General features: G+C 40.2%; 2 protein-coding genes across 3 annotated transcripts in view; both read left to right on the top strand.

Annotated features, from left to right (window-relative positions):
• Positions 1-91: 91 nt before the first annotated feature.
• Positions 92-8,718, top strand: LOC103997932 (uncharacterized). Its single transcript, XM_065125554.1, has 5 exons — positions 92-330; positions 424-585; positions 1,039-1,119; positions 8,185-8,308; positions 8,408-8,718. The coding sequence occupies exons 1-5, from the start codon at positions 206-208 to the stop codon at positions 8,450-8,452; spliced, it is 537 nt and encodes a 178-aa protein (XP_064981626.1). The 5' UTR covers positions 92-205; the 3' UTR covers positions 8,453-8,718.
• Positions 8,719-12,204: 3,486 nt separating this feature from the next.
• Positions 12,205-15,886, top strand: part of LOC135623053 (nucleobase-ascorbate transporter 6-like) — a 4,351-nt gene continuing 669 nt past the window's right edge. The window contains exons 1-13 of one of the 2 annotated variants that reach the window (XM_065125553.1): positions 12,205-12,383; positions 12,482-12,625; positions 13,113-13,210; positions 13,339-13,515; positions 13,593-13,693; positions 13,786-13,861; positions 13,995-14,054; positions 14,195-14,379; positions 14,457-14,553; positions 14,706-14,792; positions 14,884-14,942; positions 15,042-15,133; positions 15,757-15,834. In XM_065125553.1, the coding sequence (XP_064981625.1) occupies positions 12,511-12,625; positions 13,113-13,210; positions 13,339-13,515; positions 13,593-13,693; positions 13,786-13,861; positions 13,995-14,054; positions 14,195-14,379; positions 14,457-14,553; positions 14,706-14,792; positions 14,884-14,942; positions 15,042-15,133; positions 15,757-15,834 (1,225 nt within the window). In that variant the 5' untranslated portion in view covers positions 12,205-12,383; positions 12,482-12,510. Of the gene's footprint in view, positions 12,626-13,112; positions 13,211-13,338; positions 13,516-13,592; positions 13,694-13,785; positions 13,862-13,994; positions 14,055-14,194; positions 14,380-14,456; positions 14,554-14,705; positions 14,793-14,883; positions 14,943-15,041; positions 15,134-15,756; positions 15,835-15,886 lie in introns of both variants that reach the window. The other variant, XM_065125552.1, reaches the window with a different exon arrangement.

Raw genomic sequence — 15,886 nt, 5'->3', positions numbered from 1 at the left:
AATATTTATATTTAGCTTAATAATTTTGTAGGAAAATTTCTAACCAAAGAGTATATATATGTATTGGTGTACACCTACGTGTATGTCACTTGTACGTATGTTTGTAATGGGAAAGAAGCGTCAGGTCTCGCTTGGGGTTGTTTCTATCTAGGGCACCTGTTTCGGGGGATCTGCTACTTCGGAAGAAGGGAGGAGGAGAAGGCACATGGAGGGCGGCAACGGCGAGGAGCTTGCGGTTGGCTGCGTCCTCTCCCTGAGAACAACCCTCGGCGACGAGATCGAAGGCCAAATCATCGCCTACGACCGCCCCTCCAACATCCTCGTCATCCATATCCTTCTCGCTCTCGTCAATCCGATGTCTTTCTTGTTTCTATCTGATGTTTCCCTGTTTTCGATTCGTTTCTTTGACCGATCGTCGACACAAGAAGGCAGTTCGAAGGCGGGGCCTCGGAGGAACATTCGGCTTCTGAAGGCCAACTACATCCAGGACTTCACGTACCTGAGGAAGGCGGAGGACCCGATTGACCCCAACAAGTGCTACATCGATCTCGCCGGCCTCCAGGCTAGGGAAGAGGCCTCTTTGAGGTATTCATTCCATCGGTTTCTTATGCAGGTTTTGGGTTTTCCTTTTGCAAATTGGTTCGGAATCTGCCTCTCTAAATATAGAAGTAAGGCTGCTTACTTTGACCCTTTCCAGACCTCACATCTCGTGCACTGAGTTGATCCTTTTGCAAATTGCTAGAAAAAGATGGGATTTCGAGAGGGGATTTTTTAATTTGGTCATTATTTTGCTGAATTCTGGGGCTCTTTTGTTGGAATAGTTGGCTCATTAGATTTTCTGTGGCAGTTAGAATTAAAATTTGGAAGAACAAATTCTTGGGCAAGTTTCCTTTTGATATATTGGGTTAAGGAATGTGCTCTGTCGGCAAAAACTAAAACTTATCTATTGTTTTTGATTTAGCAGAATCATTCTTTATTATTATTATTATTTATTTATTTATTTTTTTGTGTCATCATGGTTGGTTGAATGTTGTACAGACAAGCAGAGATTGAAGCTGAGAGGATTGGCGTTGGGGTCACCAGCGAGGCTCAAAGCATTTTTGATGCATTGTCTAAGACGTGAGGAACAATTTGCCCTTCTTGATTTCCTAATTTAAATAGTATATTTGTAGTTAGAACATAGAATAATGTATTCAGCTTTTATATATTCCTATCATAATTCCATCTTAGGGCTTTGGATTGGAGTTTTATAAGAGTTATAAATTATATGATCGATTGCATTTTTGTGCAAGAGACAAATAACATTCTTATAGGCATTAGAATCGTGTTGTCACAGACAAATCTGTATAAAAAGTGTTTGATATAATGTATGTGTATATTTGTGTCTTTTGGTTTTATTCATGCTTTGCATAGTATGTAGAGGGCTTGTAATAGGCTTGGTAGTTCCATTTTAGTTGGCTTTTGTGGTCGTTTTAGTCCTGTAAATGTATGTTGTGTGCAATCATCGTGCAGAGACAAAACTACCCCAAAAAAAGTCATTTAGGCAATCATTTTGGGGGTTTTCTAGCTTCGTAGAGTGGTGCAAAGTGTCAACTAGCACAACACCCAGGAGCTACCCGGATGACACATGCTTGGATGGGCCTTTGGAGTATCTAGGGTTGGTTTGCTATCTTGTTCTGTAGCAGTATCATGTGGGCACTTGTGAGGACTTTTGGCAACGACGGACCATCTTGGACCCTTTGTCGCACGATTTTTAAGAGTTTCAAAGTCTATGTTTGTAATTTGCATTGCTTATCAAGTGTTCGTTGAAATGTCTACTTGTGGGATCCTGGATTAAACGTTTTCTCTAATCCGTCTTTCCTTTTGTAGGTCCTTAAGAGATCATAAGAGGTTTTAGGGAGGTTGACCATTTGCGGACGAATATATAAGGGTGCCACACAACTTAGGCAAAATCAGTTAAGTTCGTGACATATAGTTTAAAAGTGGGACAAGCACACTTAGAAACACTTAACATGCAAACGTGGGGGACCTAGCAGGGTTGTATTGAGGGCAACCAACATGAGCAACCGTTTGAGAGAAATGGGCGTAGAGCTGTAGAGAAAGGAGTCGCTCGGAGGAGCGAGCATCCAAGATTGACATTTAGAGGAATGATGAATCCTTCGCGCGAGAGGCACCACGAGGACAAGCGAGCTGGGAAGAACACGTAGCGCACAAAGGTTAGCATGACTGAGTTCGATCTGTGGCTCGACGTTGACAACCAAACTTGGTGGTGCTCAAGGCAAGCAAGGCGTTTGGCAAAGGATGAGACCGTGTAAGGTGGGATGAGTTGCTTAACATATGAAAGAGTTGTGCAAAGCTCACGAAGTGAGGGGAATCGTTAATTCGAAGAATTCAGTACTCATGCAAGGGCTTGTATATAGACAATGAACTATTGGTGGCCATCCTAAGACGATCGAAACTTAACGCCATGGAGCATGAAAACTTTATCTTCAGCATGGAAATGATATATTTGTAGTAACCTGAAGTGTGCAGTATATTCAATATGTTGCTAGGCCTTGAGGGGTGCACCGAGAGTTGTATTGGCGAAGAGTCACAACCTAGCAAGTGTGCTTGCGGTGGTGAAATAGTGCATAGTTTGTTCAGCAAGGTAGAGTAATCCAAGGGGATGGTGGTCTTTGAAACTTCTAGACGGAAGGATGCGAAGAGAAAAGTTGTTTTAACGGGATAGATATCGAGGAGGGATAAGTCCCGGTTCTCCAAAGGGAGAATAATGTGCAATGGACCACACATGTTGAAGGGGGTACTTCAAAATGACAATTATATAAAGCTCAATGGACCGAGTAATCAGCGAGGAGTCGTCGCATAATCTCGTACGAGGTAATGCGTTGGCGGATGCACTACGAGATCAAGTGGGGGCGCGAGCCTAAGCAACACCAAACGAAGGCATATTTAGAGCCAATGTGAAGATTGGACTCAAGGGAGGGTTGATCGGTGGAATAGTGGATGCGAGGGTCACCATCAACTCAATGCAAACCGAGGAACGAAACAACTTGGGTGGAACTTGGTGAAGTGCCCAAGCCGCATGAAGGGAGTTAATATAGAAGATGGAACATGGAGCAGAGACATGAAATTTCCTTGGACTGAGATCAAGGATATGAACTCTTACAGAAGCGAGAGCGAGATCATGTTGTTTCATAGGTTCCTCGTTCTAATGGAGTAGACTCATCTTGCATGATGCCAAAGTCAAAGGGAGCTTCGAGGTACATGCACCTTTTCTCGATGAAGCAATTGACGGAGGGACTAAGGTGATTCAAGTTGCAGAGGCGAAGTTAAGGTCAGAAGACCTTGGCACAGGGTAAGAGTACACAAAGGCGGGTACTCTTGAAGAATATGTCGCTGTGCTATCATTCAAGTTATTGCAAAGGAAGCTGTGTGCAACATAGATTGTGCTAGGGGCAGGGGTTCATAATCTAGACAATGCTACACCAATTTTAGTGAGGTCGGTGGACTTTGAGAGCTACTGGGCGACGGACTGTCCTAGAGTTCTTCGTTCATGTGTGACCCGAGAGCAGGTGGACGAAGGTCGATTGCTAAATAAGCAAACATAATCGCAATTGGCGGAAGCCCTACGATGTGCTAGCAGAGGCCACACATAGAGAAATCACAGTCCAAGTTCATCCTACAATGATCAGAGTGTAATGGAGATGTCATCATAAGGCAATATAGTGTAGTTGATCGTGGTGGAACAGTTCGAGGCAATGCAACACACACATGAGAATTCCCGTGAGGGACTTGACCATACGAATGTATGATCAGGAGCTACTGGGTGCTCCACTTCGATGAGCAACACAATTGCAAGTAGGGCTATGGATTCAAAGAGTGAATGTCATGGTATAGCAGAAGCGGGTCTTCCGTGTTAGCATCAAATTTTGCATCAAATGAAAGCCTTAGGCATCAGCATATAGGGGTTGTGTACCACCAAGAAAAATTTCAAGTGTAAGTGTCATAAAGGCGGACCGGACCTACCGATCGCGAAGAAAGGGACATATGTGAGACGATAGATAGTAGGGCCATGAGCATGACAACGTCATGGTACCGTAGAGGCGGGACTTCCGTGGAGTTATCAATCTCTTGCTCTTATGGAGGGAGAGCAAATAAAAGGGATCGAGGAGGTGGAGAATGCAAAGGCAAACTCTAGGTACCGAGACGAGGTCGAAGGGCAGAGGTCAAGGAATTTCGTAAGATCGGTGTTGATGGGCTTCTCATTAAGATAGCTTAATGTGGGGGAATTCGAGTCGATGCAGGAGTGCTCGACCATGGAACGGAGTAAGCAGTATGTGGTGTTGTATCCTTTCTACTCCGAGGAGTAAGCAGTGGAAATGGAGATGATATAATCTCAAAGATGACTAAAACTTTTTGAGGCTTACTCCAAATCTTAGTGAAATTTTGCTCTAATAAGGCAAAATTTTTTGTATTCCAAAAGTTTGATGCCAATGAGGAGGTGATTGCAATAGCTAACTCAACATAAGGAGTGCAAACACCTTAGGTACTTCAGAAGTGTGAGCAAAATGCAAACGAAGGCTAGTAACTAGCTTGATACATAAAGTGCAATCCTCGAGGAGGTAGGCGAAGTAAAGTCACATTTGCTTTCTCAACTCTTACGAGAATGAGTGAAACTGAGTACCATAGTAACCAGCTTGATGCATGAAGTATAACCCTCGAGGAGGTGAGCGAAATGAAGTAACATTTGCCTTCTCAACTCTCAGGAGAATGAGTGAAATCGAGAATTCTAGTTCTATTATTTATTGATAAGAGGAGCTGTGCACATGTTCAAAGATCCTTCGAAGAAATTTAATGGAAGACAACAATTGTTAAATCGTCATAAATGGTGATCAGTTCTCTCGAGAGTAGATGATCCGCTTCATTTCCCAATAGAATGTCAATTGAAAGCGGAAGTGATGCGAACCTACTTGGAGGCGATAATTAAATAAAATAGGAATCAATGGGTAAAGTTTGCGAAGGCGATGCTCATTAAAGCTCCAACAAGCATCCACTTAGTTTAAGCGGTGCGAGATGTTTGAAACATTGGCGCACAATAATGAATGTTTTTTCCTTCATCTGAGGGATCTGCAGGAACTAGCAAAGATCAGCACAACTCAACTGACCCTACACCAGAGTCAGAGTCATTGGCGAGTTGAGGCAACATTGGCGGATCAAAATTCGACTACTCAACAACAGCGACGAAGAGTAGTTGGAAGCCAAGAGGTGCATTGCAACTAGATAAGAAGATTGAAGTTTTAACAAAGGCGAGGAGATGCAGCGTCAAAGGATTTGATGAGGACGCCGAAGGAACAAGTGGGGGAGAATGTTACTGACAGATCTATACAAAAGGTGTTCGATGTAATGTTTGTGTATGTTTGTATCTTTCGATTTTGTTCATGCTTTGCACAATATGTAAAGGGCTTATAGTAGGTTTGGCAGCCTCATTTTGGTTGGCTTTTATGGCCGTTTTTATCCTATAAATGCAGGTTGTGTGCAGTCGTTGCGTAGAGGCAAAACTACCAAAAAACATGCCATCCAGGCAACAATTTTGATATTTTCTATCTCCACAGAGTGGTGCGAAGTGTCAGGCAGCACAACACCCAGGAGCTACCCAGGTGGCACATGGTTGGATGGGCCTTCGGGGTAGTGTCTAGAGTTGGTTCGCTGTCTTGTTCCACAGCAGTGTGGGCACTTGTAGGGACTTTTGACTATGATGGCCACAGCTCACCTTGGACCGTTTGTCACGTGATTGTTCAAAGCTTGCGAAGTCTATGTTTGATATAATTAGTAATTCTCAAATGGTTCAATTGGTGATTGATATAATTAGTAATTCTCAGATCTTTTTGGAATTCAAGCCTTGTCAATTGAGTGAATGCCCTGCTTTACCATATTGGACATAGAGTAGGTCAGCCTGAGGCAACAATGAATAACATAAATTTTGTTTGTGGTGAAGGTACTATTAAACTCTGTTGTCCTTGAGACATGCTTTCTTATCTTGATATGTCCTTGTTGCAACTCTTGCCAATTTGGTATATGCTACTAAAAATGTTTGATCTGTTCTTTTGTGAGAACTAGATGGACAATAATTTAAGAATGTGAGTTGATCAGACTTGATTACTGAATCTAGCCAAAAAACACTAGATATATATTTTTTGGCAGCCTATACATAGCAAAAGTTTGTCAAGCAATTAAAATCTGTAAAATAAAATAAAGAACATTTCGAAAGTGAAATTACCATTGTCTGATGGAATTGTGGCATTATCCTTTTTCACATACTCATTCAACTTTCTTTGTTTTTCATTTTTTGACGGCTGCTTTTGGTGTCTCATCTTTTATATTTGCAATTTTTTTGTTGGTAGAGGACTGATCTTGAACAGACTATTGACGGATTTTGCTATATTGATTTCCAAGGGCACGTTTCCAAGTGAATAATCCAATAAAATCATTTTTGGTGAATTTTTATTACAAGAGAATATATCCATGTCTATGTATTTCTCAATTATGTTGCATCTCCTTGAAACTTGACCCTAGCATGAGATGTTTAACATCTAGACTGGGGCGATGAGAGTGACATTAGCTTATGGACATCTCGTCCATGCCATCAAAGCATAAGTTTTCTCTCTTTTACATAATCACATGCTTACACAGTCTGTTAATATGTCTTTTGTATATCTAATTTCTTTGTCTCCTATAATAGGATTAACACCTCCTATTGAATGTCATTTTTCTTTGAGTAGACTTCTTCAAAAGATGGTAGAGGGAAGGGAGGGGAGTGAGATATTATCAATATAACTCAAGTTATGGTGCTTTTGGGCTTACAAGACTAGTTATATCCCCTCATCCTCTCTCAACAATCTCTCAAAGAAATATGGGACGAAATCAGGATTATGTGCTGATACACTTGTAGGAGTTATTGGAAGAAAATTTGATCTCATTATCCCACAAACTCCCTAAAAGATAACACTCAAATTCTTAAAAGACAAGTCTAAATAAGTAAAGTCGAACCTACACTCAAAGTCTATCCATTTAAGTTTTTTGCATTCTAATCAGACCTTTTCTTTATTGAGATCCTTCTAAATGGCCAATAAAGCAAATTATGAAAATATATCGATGTGGCTATATTGATTCTTATTTCATCACATTAAAAGGCGCTTTCAGTCTTTTGCTTTATTCCCTTTGTCTTCTCCTTGAATGGTTGAGTCCTTGTTAAGTTAGAGTGAGAATAGAGCTCTCTACATAAGAAGATGCTAAGCTGGACTACTGCCTTCTAAGTTCTAGTCCAGCTAGAAGTTGACCTTGTTGTCATATCAAACAGAGTCCAATCTGGTCAAACCTGGAGGGTAGCTGGACAAGGTGCTGAGAAGGTCTCTTTGGGTTGACAATAGCTCCCTTTGGGCCTAAGTAGGACTAATGAGAGGTCTTTTGGTCCCCTTGCTGGTGTTGAGGGCGAGTGGAAAGGCTGTGAATCCACTGAAATTAAAGTGATATCCTACTATATGCAAGTATAACCGCGCACAAAAAGGTTTTACTATCATAATCGGCATATGGAGACACCACATCAATATTTACACTTAATTAGGGCATTATGTCGTTTTCTTTAACTTCATTCATCAGTTGGTTTTTATTCATGAAATATATACTCATAGACAAACAAACATGTCACAGAAAGTAAATTCTACCCGTACAAACTTCTTCCTAGAATTTTGATATAAAACCCTTGTATAATCTCATATTTGATCTAGATTTCTTTGCCCAATCAGTATATACTTGTTCTTACTGGTGTAGAAGCAACGTGTGGTGGTCATTTTTGTCTCTCCATACTATGATAACAATGTAACTATTTTGAGCTGCATGATGTTACTAGATGATTGTTAGCTGATGTTATGGTCATAGACTGATTTACATATAAAGATATGATGTCTACATTACTGAATTTCAGAGACTATTGTTTGGCGGTGACGAGTCTTTATACTTTGTGCTATTATAAAAGTTGTTAATATCCTTCTAACATCCCAAAGGATCCAGAAACAATTATAAGTTGATTTTGGATACATGTATGGAAGCATATTATACATGATTGTTCTATGGCTCACTTAATGTATTGCTTTGTACTTTTTCAAAATCTTTATTATACATTGTTAGGCTTCCTGTCCACTGGGACAAGACTGTCATTGTGGTCATGAATGAAGTCCGTGTCAGCAGCCCATACCTCCCAGAAAATGTTATCGGAGGAACCCCAGCTGCCAACGATCGGGTGAAGAAAGTGGTAAAGATTTTTGACTTGACATTGTGAAATGCTCTAGTTTATGAAATATATCATGACTTAATGGTTTTTGTTTTCTCTTTGTTTATGTACACCCTGCAGCTTGATTTTGAAAGGAAGAGGCTTCAAGTTCGTGGACCTGGCTAGTATGGTTCGTCTTTTGTTTTCGAGGATGGGTGTAGGATTGACTTCTGAAAGCCTTGGGTTAGAATATCATAACAACCTTGTTTCTTGGTTCTATATCAAGTTCATCTCGTCTTTGTGAAATTATTGGCATTTACAGCTTATTTTATCATTAAAAAAATGAGTTGTAATAGCTGGATTTTTGAACTTCATCTAGAGAGGGTGTGTCTCCTAGAATGCTTATTCTTGGTACTGAGCAATTACACCATTGTCTGGATCATCTTCTTCCACCTTCCTGACTGGGCACCTAGGGAAGGTCTTTAAAAGAGTTTCAATCCATCTTAGCATCATTTGCAATTATTATCTCAAGAATTATCTTATCGAACTTGCAAATGAGGCATGGATAATTTTCTACTGAAATCCCCTTTCCGCTTTAGATATATCTGTTAAACTAAACTGTGTATGTTAAGTCTTCTTTGCAAGAAGGGATGACCTTGTTATGGATGTCTACTTTGTCTGAGAGCCTAGTCCTTCTTACAGGGGACCAATGCATTCACGACACATTTGTTGTTGCTGAAGCTTCATAGGTGACTAAGCACCATGAGAATGTCATCAAACTAAAAAAAAGGGCCTTTAGTTTCTTGGGATACAAAATGTCCTCGAGAGTAATACTCTTCCAGAATGCTTTCTGCATATTTATATCATCCACCTTCAAAATTGCTGTGCATATCAAGAGCAATCAAACTGCACTTGCTTCCTGGGAACCCTCTTAAACATGTTTTTGCTCCCTTCATATTTTTCTCATCAATCTTTTGACAAGTTTTCTTAGAGACGGTTCCTAGTCATTGGTTTCATTGCACCTCGAACAAGCAAACAAAACCCTCCCTGCACCCTCTCATCAATAATCTGAGCCAGCATTTAAGCTCCTCTGCCCATGTTCGAGAACCCGGACGGGTGCAAAGTCATTGGAGTACTAGCAAACAGGATCTCTGATACACCCCATCGATTGCATCTCTGCCAAAGAGAATTGTTGACATTTCAGCATGATGTTTGTGAACAAAAACAAGAGCTGATTTGATAACATCACAGTGACAGCATATGCTTTTCTTCCTCTTCGAACGAAACAACTTCCTTGCAATTTGCTGACACAAGATTCTCTGCTACAGAACGATTGAAAGAGACACTCCATCAAGAATCCAACCTAGCATCCAAATCTCATGACTCGGGCTGTCCCCAACTATCTGTTTTGATTGGTTTGTTGCATGGAACGTAAGATTTCATTTCCTACGCTGTCGGATTACTCTTTGGTTACTTATATGTCACGTCTGTCCAATTACTGCACCCAACCTATTTGCTGTTCCACATGTTCAATGGTGCAAATATAGGTGCACATAAATAGTTGGTTGGAGGTAAGGTTTGGAAATAGCTTTGGAAACACAAAAAGTCCAAAGTCTCAAAAAGGATAAACCCTCCTCTCTTTACGAGATTTGAATAAACAACACCCCAAGCTTTCTTTTGGCTGCTTAAGTTTAGCAATGTCACATGGATTTCACCCCATAGTTATCCCAATCAGATCAGACAAGCAGCGTTTAGCTCTCACTCACCAAATCAATACCGAGCAACCGTAAGTTGCATTAATATGATTAGGTAAAACAAATATATATATATATATATATATATATATATATATATGTATAATTAGGTAAAAGAATTTGGATCGGCCAAATGTGGCATTAATATGAAGTCAAATCTCGCGATTCATTTTTTTATAGTCAATACCTCTTTGATATAGCAAGAATATTCTCAAGAATAATGCTGATATAGTAAGATCGACATTTTTATTTATCTTTTCTTTTTTTTGATCGAGATGAATATATATATATTTTTTTCTTTCAAAATTATATTAAATTTAGTGCTAAAAATAATAATTAATCATACTTAATGTTTACCATTCTGCAACATCACCAGCCGAATCTGTACGCCGTACCGCTGGCATCATTTATTAGGCCACCGGAACGCATCAGCGTATCAATTTCTGATGCAGTTTGATGAGGCGATACGGCTCGGGGATGGCATTAATACGTGTAGTAGTCCTTGTCGCACGAACGATACCATGAAATCGAAAGCAAGCCTAACACTTGCATGTGCTTAATGATGGACTCCTCACACCGACGCGAAGCCGCCGTGACAAGGAAATAAGAACCGTGTGACCTTTTCCTTGTAATTATGCCAAATTACATGCAAAGGAGACGTTCATGATTTCAGTTTCGGGTCTTAGACATTTTTTTCTTTTCCTAATAGTTTAAGCTTCTAAGATTAGGGATGACAACAGAGCTGAGCCATTCGAGCAACTTAAGCACAGAAGATCCATGCCGTAATCTGTAGTGGACTGGCAAAAGGCACTGTGAACAGCGCATGATCTAAGGTGATGGGCATAATACAAACTGCAGTTAGGTAGGGTGACAGGGAAGAGAAAAAAGAAAAAGGTACTTCTCCTCAAGTCAGTGTCAGCAAAGAGAGGGACTCATCAGGCATATCAACCCATTCTGATAGCCTTTGGAGTCTTCTTCCCCTCTCCCTCTCTCTCTCTCTCTGCACTCTCTCTACAACTTTTACCACTAAATTGTCTTTTTATTCCTTGTAACTGATGGCTGTCAGCAGACTTCCTTCTCAAAAGAAAGAAAAAAAATTGCATCGAAGATTAAGATCTGATGCAGTCATCTCCAGTGGCGCCAAAACAATGATCAGCCAATCCATGGCTCCATGTCACATTTCTTAATCTTGTGGTTCTTCATTCCTTACTTTTATCAATCTTTTGAATCTTTTATATGATTGGGAAACTCACACCTTCCCAGTGTGTCCTCTTCTAAGTCTTTAAGACATAAGATTTCTTGAAACCTATTTTTTTTTGCTTGCTGTCACTCAAGTTCTGTGGACTGACATCTTGTGTGACATCTTCCTGTAAGTTCATGTGTGGCACATTTTAGCAGTTCAAATATTTTTTTACCATGTAGCTGAGACTATGTTTTTAATCCTATAAAAGCTTAAACTCTTAGGATTTTATCATATGTAGGACTAAGATTGACAGTGTATAAATAAAGAGAGACAAGATTAGAACTCACAGCATACTTTGATAAATATACATGGTTAGGAAATGACTCTATTTATATGAGAACTTTAACATTAATCATGAAGATTTTCACAGCAAAAAAGTGCTGATGTTCTAAGCTGTTTCCGAATGAAAAAATTCACCCATCACTATGCTGTCACAGGTGTGCATGAAATCATGGCATTGCAGTGGTGGTGCATTTCTACCTGGTAGAGGAGAGGGGGGACAAAGAAAGGAAGCCTTTAAGTTGAACTGAAACAGTTAAAGAGCTTGCAACCTTTCCTCTCTCTTACATTTAACATTAAATATCCACCCTGCAAAGGACGGCCTTTCCTCTCTGTCTAGAGTGGCATGCTTTCCTTCCTTCCTGCCCAGGCCAGCTTTATTTGTATCAGGAACAAGAAAACTCACATTTACTGTTGAATCAAGAAAAATTAGTTGCAAGAATCAAAAGGTCAGAGAGAGAAAAAGCTTTGCACAAGATTCCAGACGTCACAGTAGCGAGAGAGCGAGAGAGAGAGAGAGAGAGAGAGAGAGGGGGGGGGGGAAAGATTTTAAATTTATACATGGGAAATACTTTGGTGGAGAGAGAGAGAGAGAGAGAGAGAGAGACTGTGTGTAGGGACAGTTTGGTGTGTATGGGATGGCTGCTTTATTAGACCTCTGTGGAGGCTGCCATTTACTCATTTTGCTCTTCTTGTGGCTTGGTGGGTGGGGAGAGTTGCACACTACTGTTGGGGAAGGCTACTACTCTACTGGGTCTTAGCCACTGTCGTCCTGGTTTCCTGATCTTGATTGCAGTTCGGACTTTGATGCTGTAGACCTTGATATCTTAAAAGTCTTTAGGTGTGCTTCTTGATCCTTCTTAGTAGGGAGTGGAGTCGGAGGAGTGTGAGTTACAGCTGATTGAGGCTTCTCGGGTGCTGTCTTGGATCTTTTTCTAGGAGTGGGTTCTTGAGGAGGAAGAGAGTAGATGGCAGGAGGTGGAGGAGCGGCGCCTGCGCCGAAGCCGGACGAGTTGCAGCCGCACCCGGTGAAGGATCAGTTGCCCAATGTTTCCTACTGTATCACCAGCCCTCCTCCCTGGCGTGAGTTCTTCCCCAACTTTTTGGCTCTAAAGGATCTTGTTCAGTTATTTTGGATTCTTGTACCTTCCACTATTTCCCCTCCTTTTTGGTTGGGAAACTTGTTCTTCGTTCAAAGTATGCGTTGTTGCCTTAACATGTTCGACTTGCTTTTGGTTTGTCAGAGGAAATGTTGTCACTGTTTGAAGCCCTTTGGTTATTCTAGTTTCCATGACACTGCGACTCTTTTGTTGATCTGTGATTATGTGCTGACTCTTCCTCTAGTTTACTTGTTCCTGATACATACTCACAATTACCTTGTCTTGCTCACATTCTCCGGTCTATGATCTGATAAGCTATCCATGAATCTGTCAAGCATGTTTCTTTCGCAGAAATTGCACTTATTCTGTTCTTCATTCTGTAAATTGGTTTTCCATTTCAATTGTCGGACAGTTTTTGGTCTCGTAAACATATACTAAAATGGATTTATTTGCCGGTCTTTGCATTGCAGCTGAAGCCATACTCCTTGGTTTCCAACATTTTCTGGTTATGCTAGGCACGACTGTTATCATTCCCACTGCACTTGTTCCTCAAATGGGTGGAGGAAATGTAAGAGTGAATCATTTTGTAGAGAGATTTCATTGGCTTTCTATTATTACGAATTGTCTTCTGTTGATTGTTGTCGTTCATTTCTTATTTTTGTACTACTTTTTCAAACTTGTCCTCCATAACATCAGGATGAGAAAGCCAGGGTAGTCCAGACATTGCTTTTTGTGGCTGGCATCAACACTCTTTTCCAGACTTTGTTTGGCACACGCTTGCCGGCAGTGATAGGCGGTTCTTATACGTTTGTTGTGCCAACCATCTCTATCATCTTGGCTGGTCGTTACAGTGATATTGTGGATCCTCATGAGGTTACTAGAAGACCAAACTTTGTGTTTTGTTATGCTCATTCTTCGAAATCATTCGTTGTATTTTTTTCATCATGCAGAAATTTTTGCGTATAATGCGTGGAACCCAGGGTGCCCTAATTGTTGCTTCAACCCTTCAGATTATTATCGGTTTCAGTGGTCTTTGGCGAAATGTAACTAGGCGAGTGTTAACTTATTTCAATTTTGTTATCATCAATGTCTGTGATCTTGTGCTATTAATGTTCTCTTGCCTTCTTTGATTTGACTGTCCAGATTCTTAAGTCCACTGGCGGCGGTTCCTCTGGTTGCACTTGCTGGATTTGGGCTTTATGAGCTTGGTTTTCCTGGGGTAACAACTTTTCATGAACTTATTCAAATTCTGCTCTCAGATTGAGCTTGTCATGCTATTGTTCTTTAGGCGACCTTTTGTTCTTCAAGCTCTTCTTAGTATTTGCTCTCACTCGATAAAATTTGGATTGCAGGTTGCCAAATGCATTGAAATTGGGCTTCCACAGATAATTCTTTTGGTCGTTTTCTCACAGGTATTTTTCTCACATGGGAGAATGGGACCATAGAATTTACTGTTGACCTTTTTGATGCTATTGCATTTATTGTACATTATTGTTTTCTTGACCTATTTGTCATAAGAATCATGATGAATGGCATTATGTATTCCCAACAGTACATCCCTCATGCCCTACGTTCAGAGAAGCCTGTGTTTGATCGATTTGCTGTCATATTTTCGGTTACAATTGTGTGGCTTTATGCATACTTTCTTACGGTGGGAGGAGCATACAAACATTCCCCACCAAAGACACAATTACATTGCCGTACAGATCGGTCAGGGCTTGTTGGTGGCTCTCCCTGGTGAGCTTAATTTCTGTTTCATTCTTATGCCAACCATATTTGCATTTTTTTGATATCGTCATCTTGATAATGAATAGGATACGAGTTCCATATCCTTTTCAATGGGGTGCACCAACGTTTGATGCTGGTGAAGCTTTTGCAATGATGGCTGCTTCATTTGTTTCTCTTGTTGAGGTCGGATCTCATATTTCCTTTTCCTGAACTAAGATGCTGGTTTCGGCTACAAATGTCTAGCCATAGTGATCGGACGAACATAAATTTTCTTGATCAAATTCCATCCTTATATGGTTTCTCAACTCAGTTCTTTCTGATAAATGTCTGTGCAGTCTACTGGTACTTTCATTGCGGTAACAAGATATGCTAGTGCAACACCATTGCCTCCGTCAGTTCTTAGTCGTGGGATTGGTTGGCAGGTATGAGATTCAGCTGCTATGTTACCTGAATTCATGCGACCCTAGACCTAGCACTTGGTTATTGATGTAATGATCAAGTTTTTGACTTCAGGGAATTGGTATCTTGTTGGATGGACTATTTGGAACTGTTAATGGGTCATCAGTATCAGTGTATGTCAAAAGTTTTGCATTTTAATATCAACTGGCTTATTGTCACATGCTGAATCCTTCTTATGTTGTATAAGAGGCTGATTTTTCATTCTTCTGCAGTGAAAATGCTGGTTTACTAGCTTTGACACGTGTTGGCAGCCGAAGGGTTGTGCAAATATCTGCAGGATTCATGATTTTCTTTTCTATTCTTGGTAAGCTGTCTGTATTATGATGTTTCTGGCTTCCTGCACATTAGCTTATTGATCAATTTTCTATGAGATGTTTCCAGAGGCACTTATTTCCATTCTATGTTAAATGGGTCTCTTTGATATTTACTTTCAAGCACGATATACAATTTTGTTCTTGAATGAACAGTCTCTTACTGATCCCCGTCAGATACTCTGCTCAGCATGAATACTAAAGTAAATGGTACTTTCATACTACGTTGGAGCTGAGGGTAAAAGACAAGCAATTGAAGCAAATTTAGTCCTCAGATGAGCTAGGAAATGAGTAGAAACTTTTAATGCTATTTCCTATTAGTCAAATCAATACATCAAAATAATAAAGAGAAGTTTTTTTAGAAGTTCTTAATTATACACCACATGTTGATTTATATTGATATATTGATGACAGTATTGCATCTAGTTCTTCACATTTTGTTTCTTGATGTTCACTATACTGGGTAATATACTATATTACATGCTACAATTAATTTCACTTTCCAAAGGATATAAGATCGGTTAAAATAGTTAGGGTTTATGACTTACAGAAGCGCTATATATTACTAACCAAATCAACTGGACTGATCTTTTCCCTTTTCATTTTGCCAACTCAGGAAAATTTGGAGCAGTTTTTGCATCGATTCCTGCACCGATTTTTGCAGCTCTATATTGTCTTTTCTTCGCATACGTCGGTACGTACTAGGATCAAGAAAGCTTGTTGACACCAATTTAAGTTCCCTGTAT

Source organism: Musa acuminata, chromosome BXJ2-9, assembly GCF_036884655.1.
Source record: "Musa acuminata AAA Group cultivar baxijiao chromosome BXJ2-9, Cavendish_Baxijiao_AAA, whole genome shotgun sequence".
NCBI classification, from domain to species: domain Eukaryota; kingdom Viridiplantae; phylum Streptophyta; class Magnoliopsida; order Zingiberales; family Musaceae; genus Musa; species Musa acuminata.
This window is presented reverse-complemented; position numbering and strand designations above follow the sequence as displayed.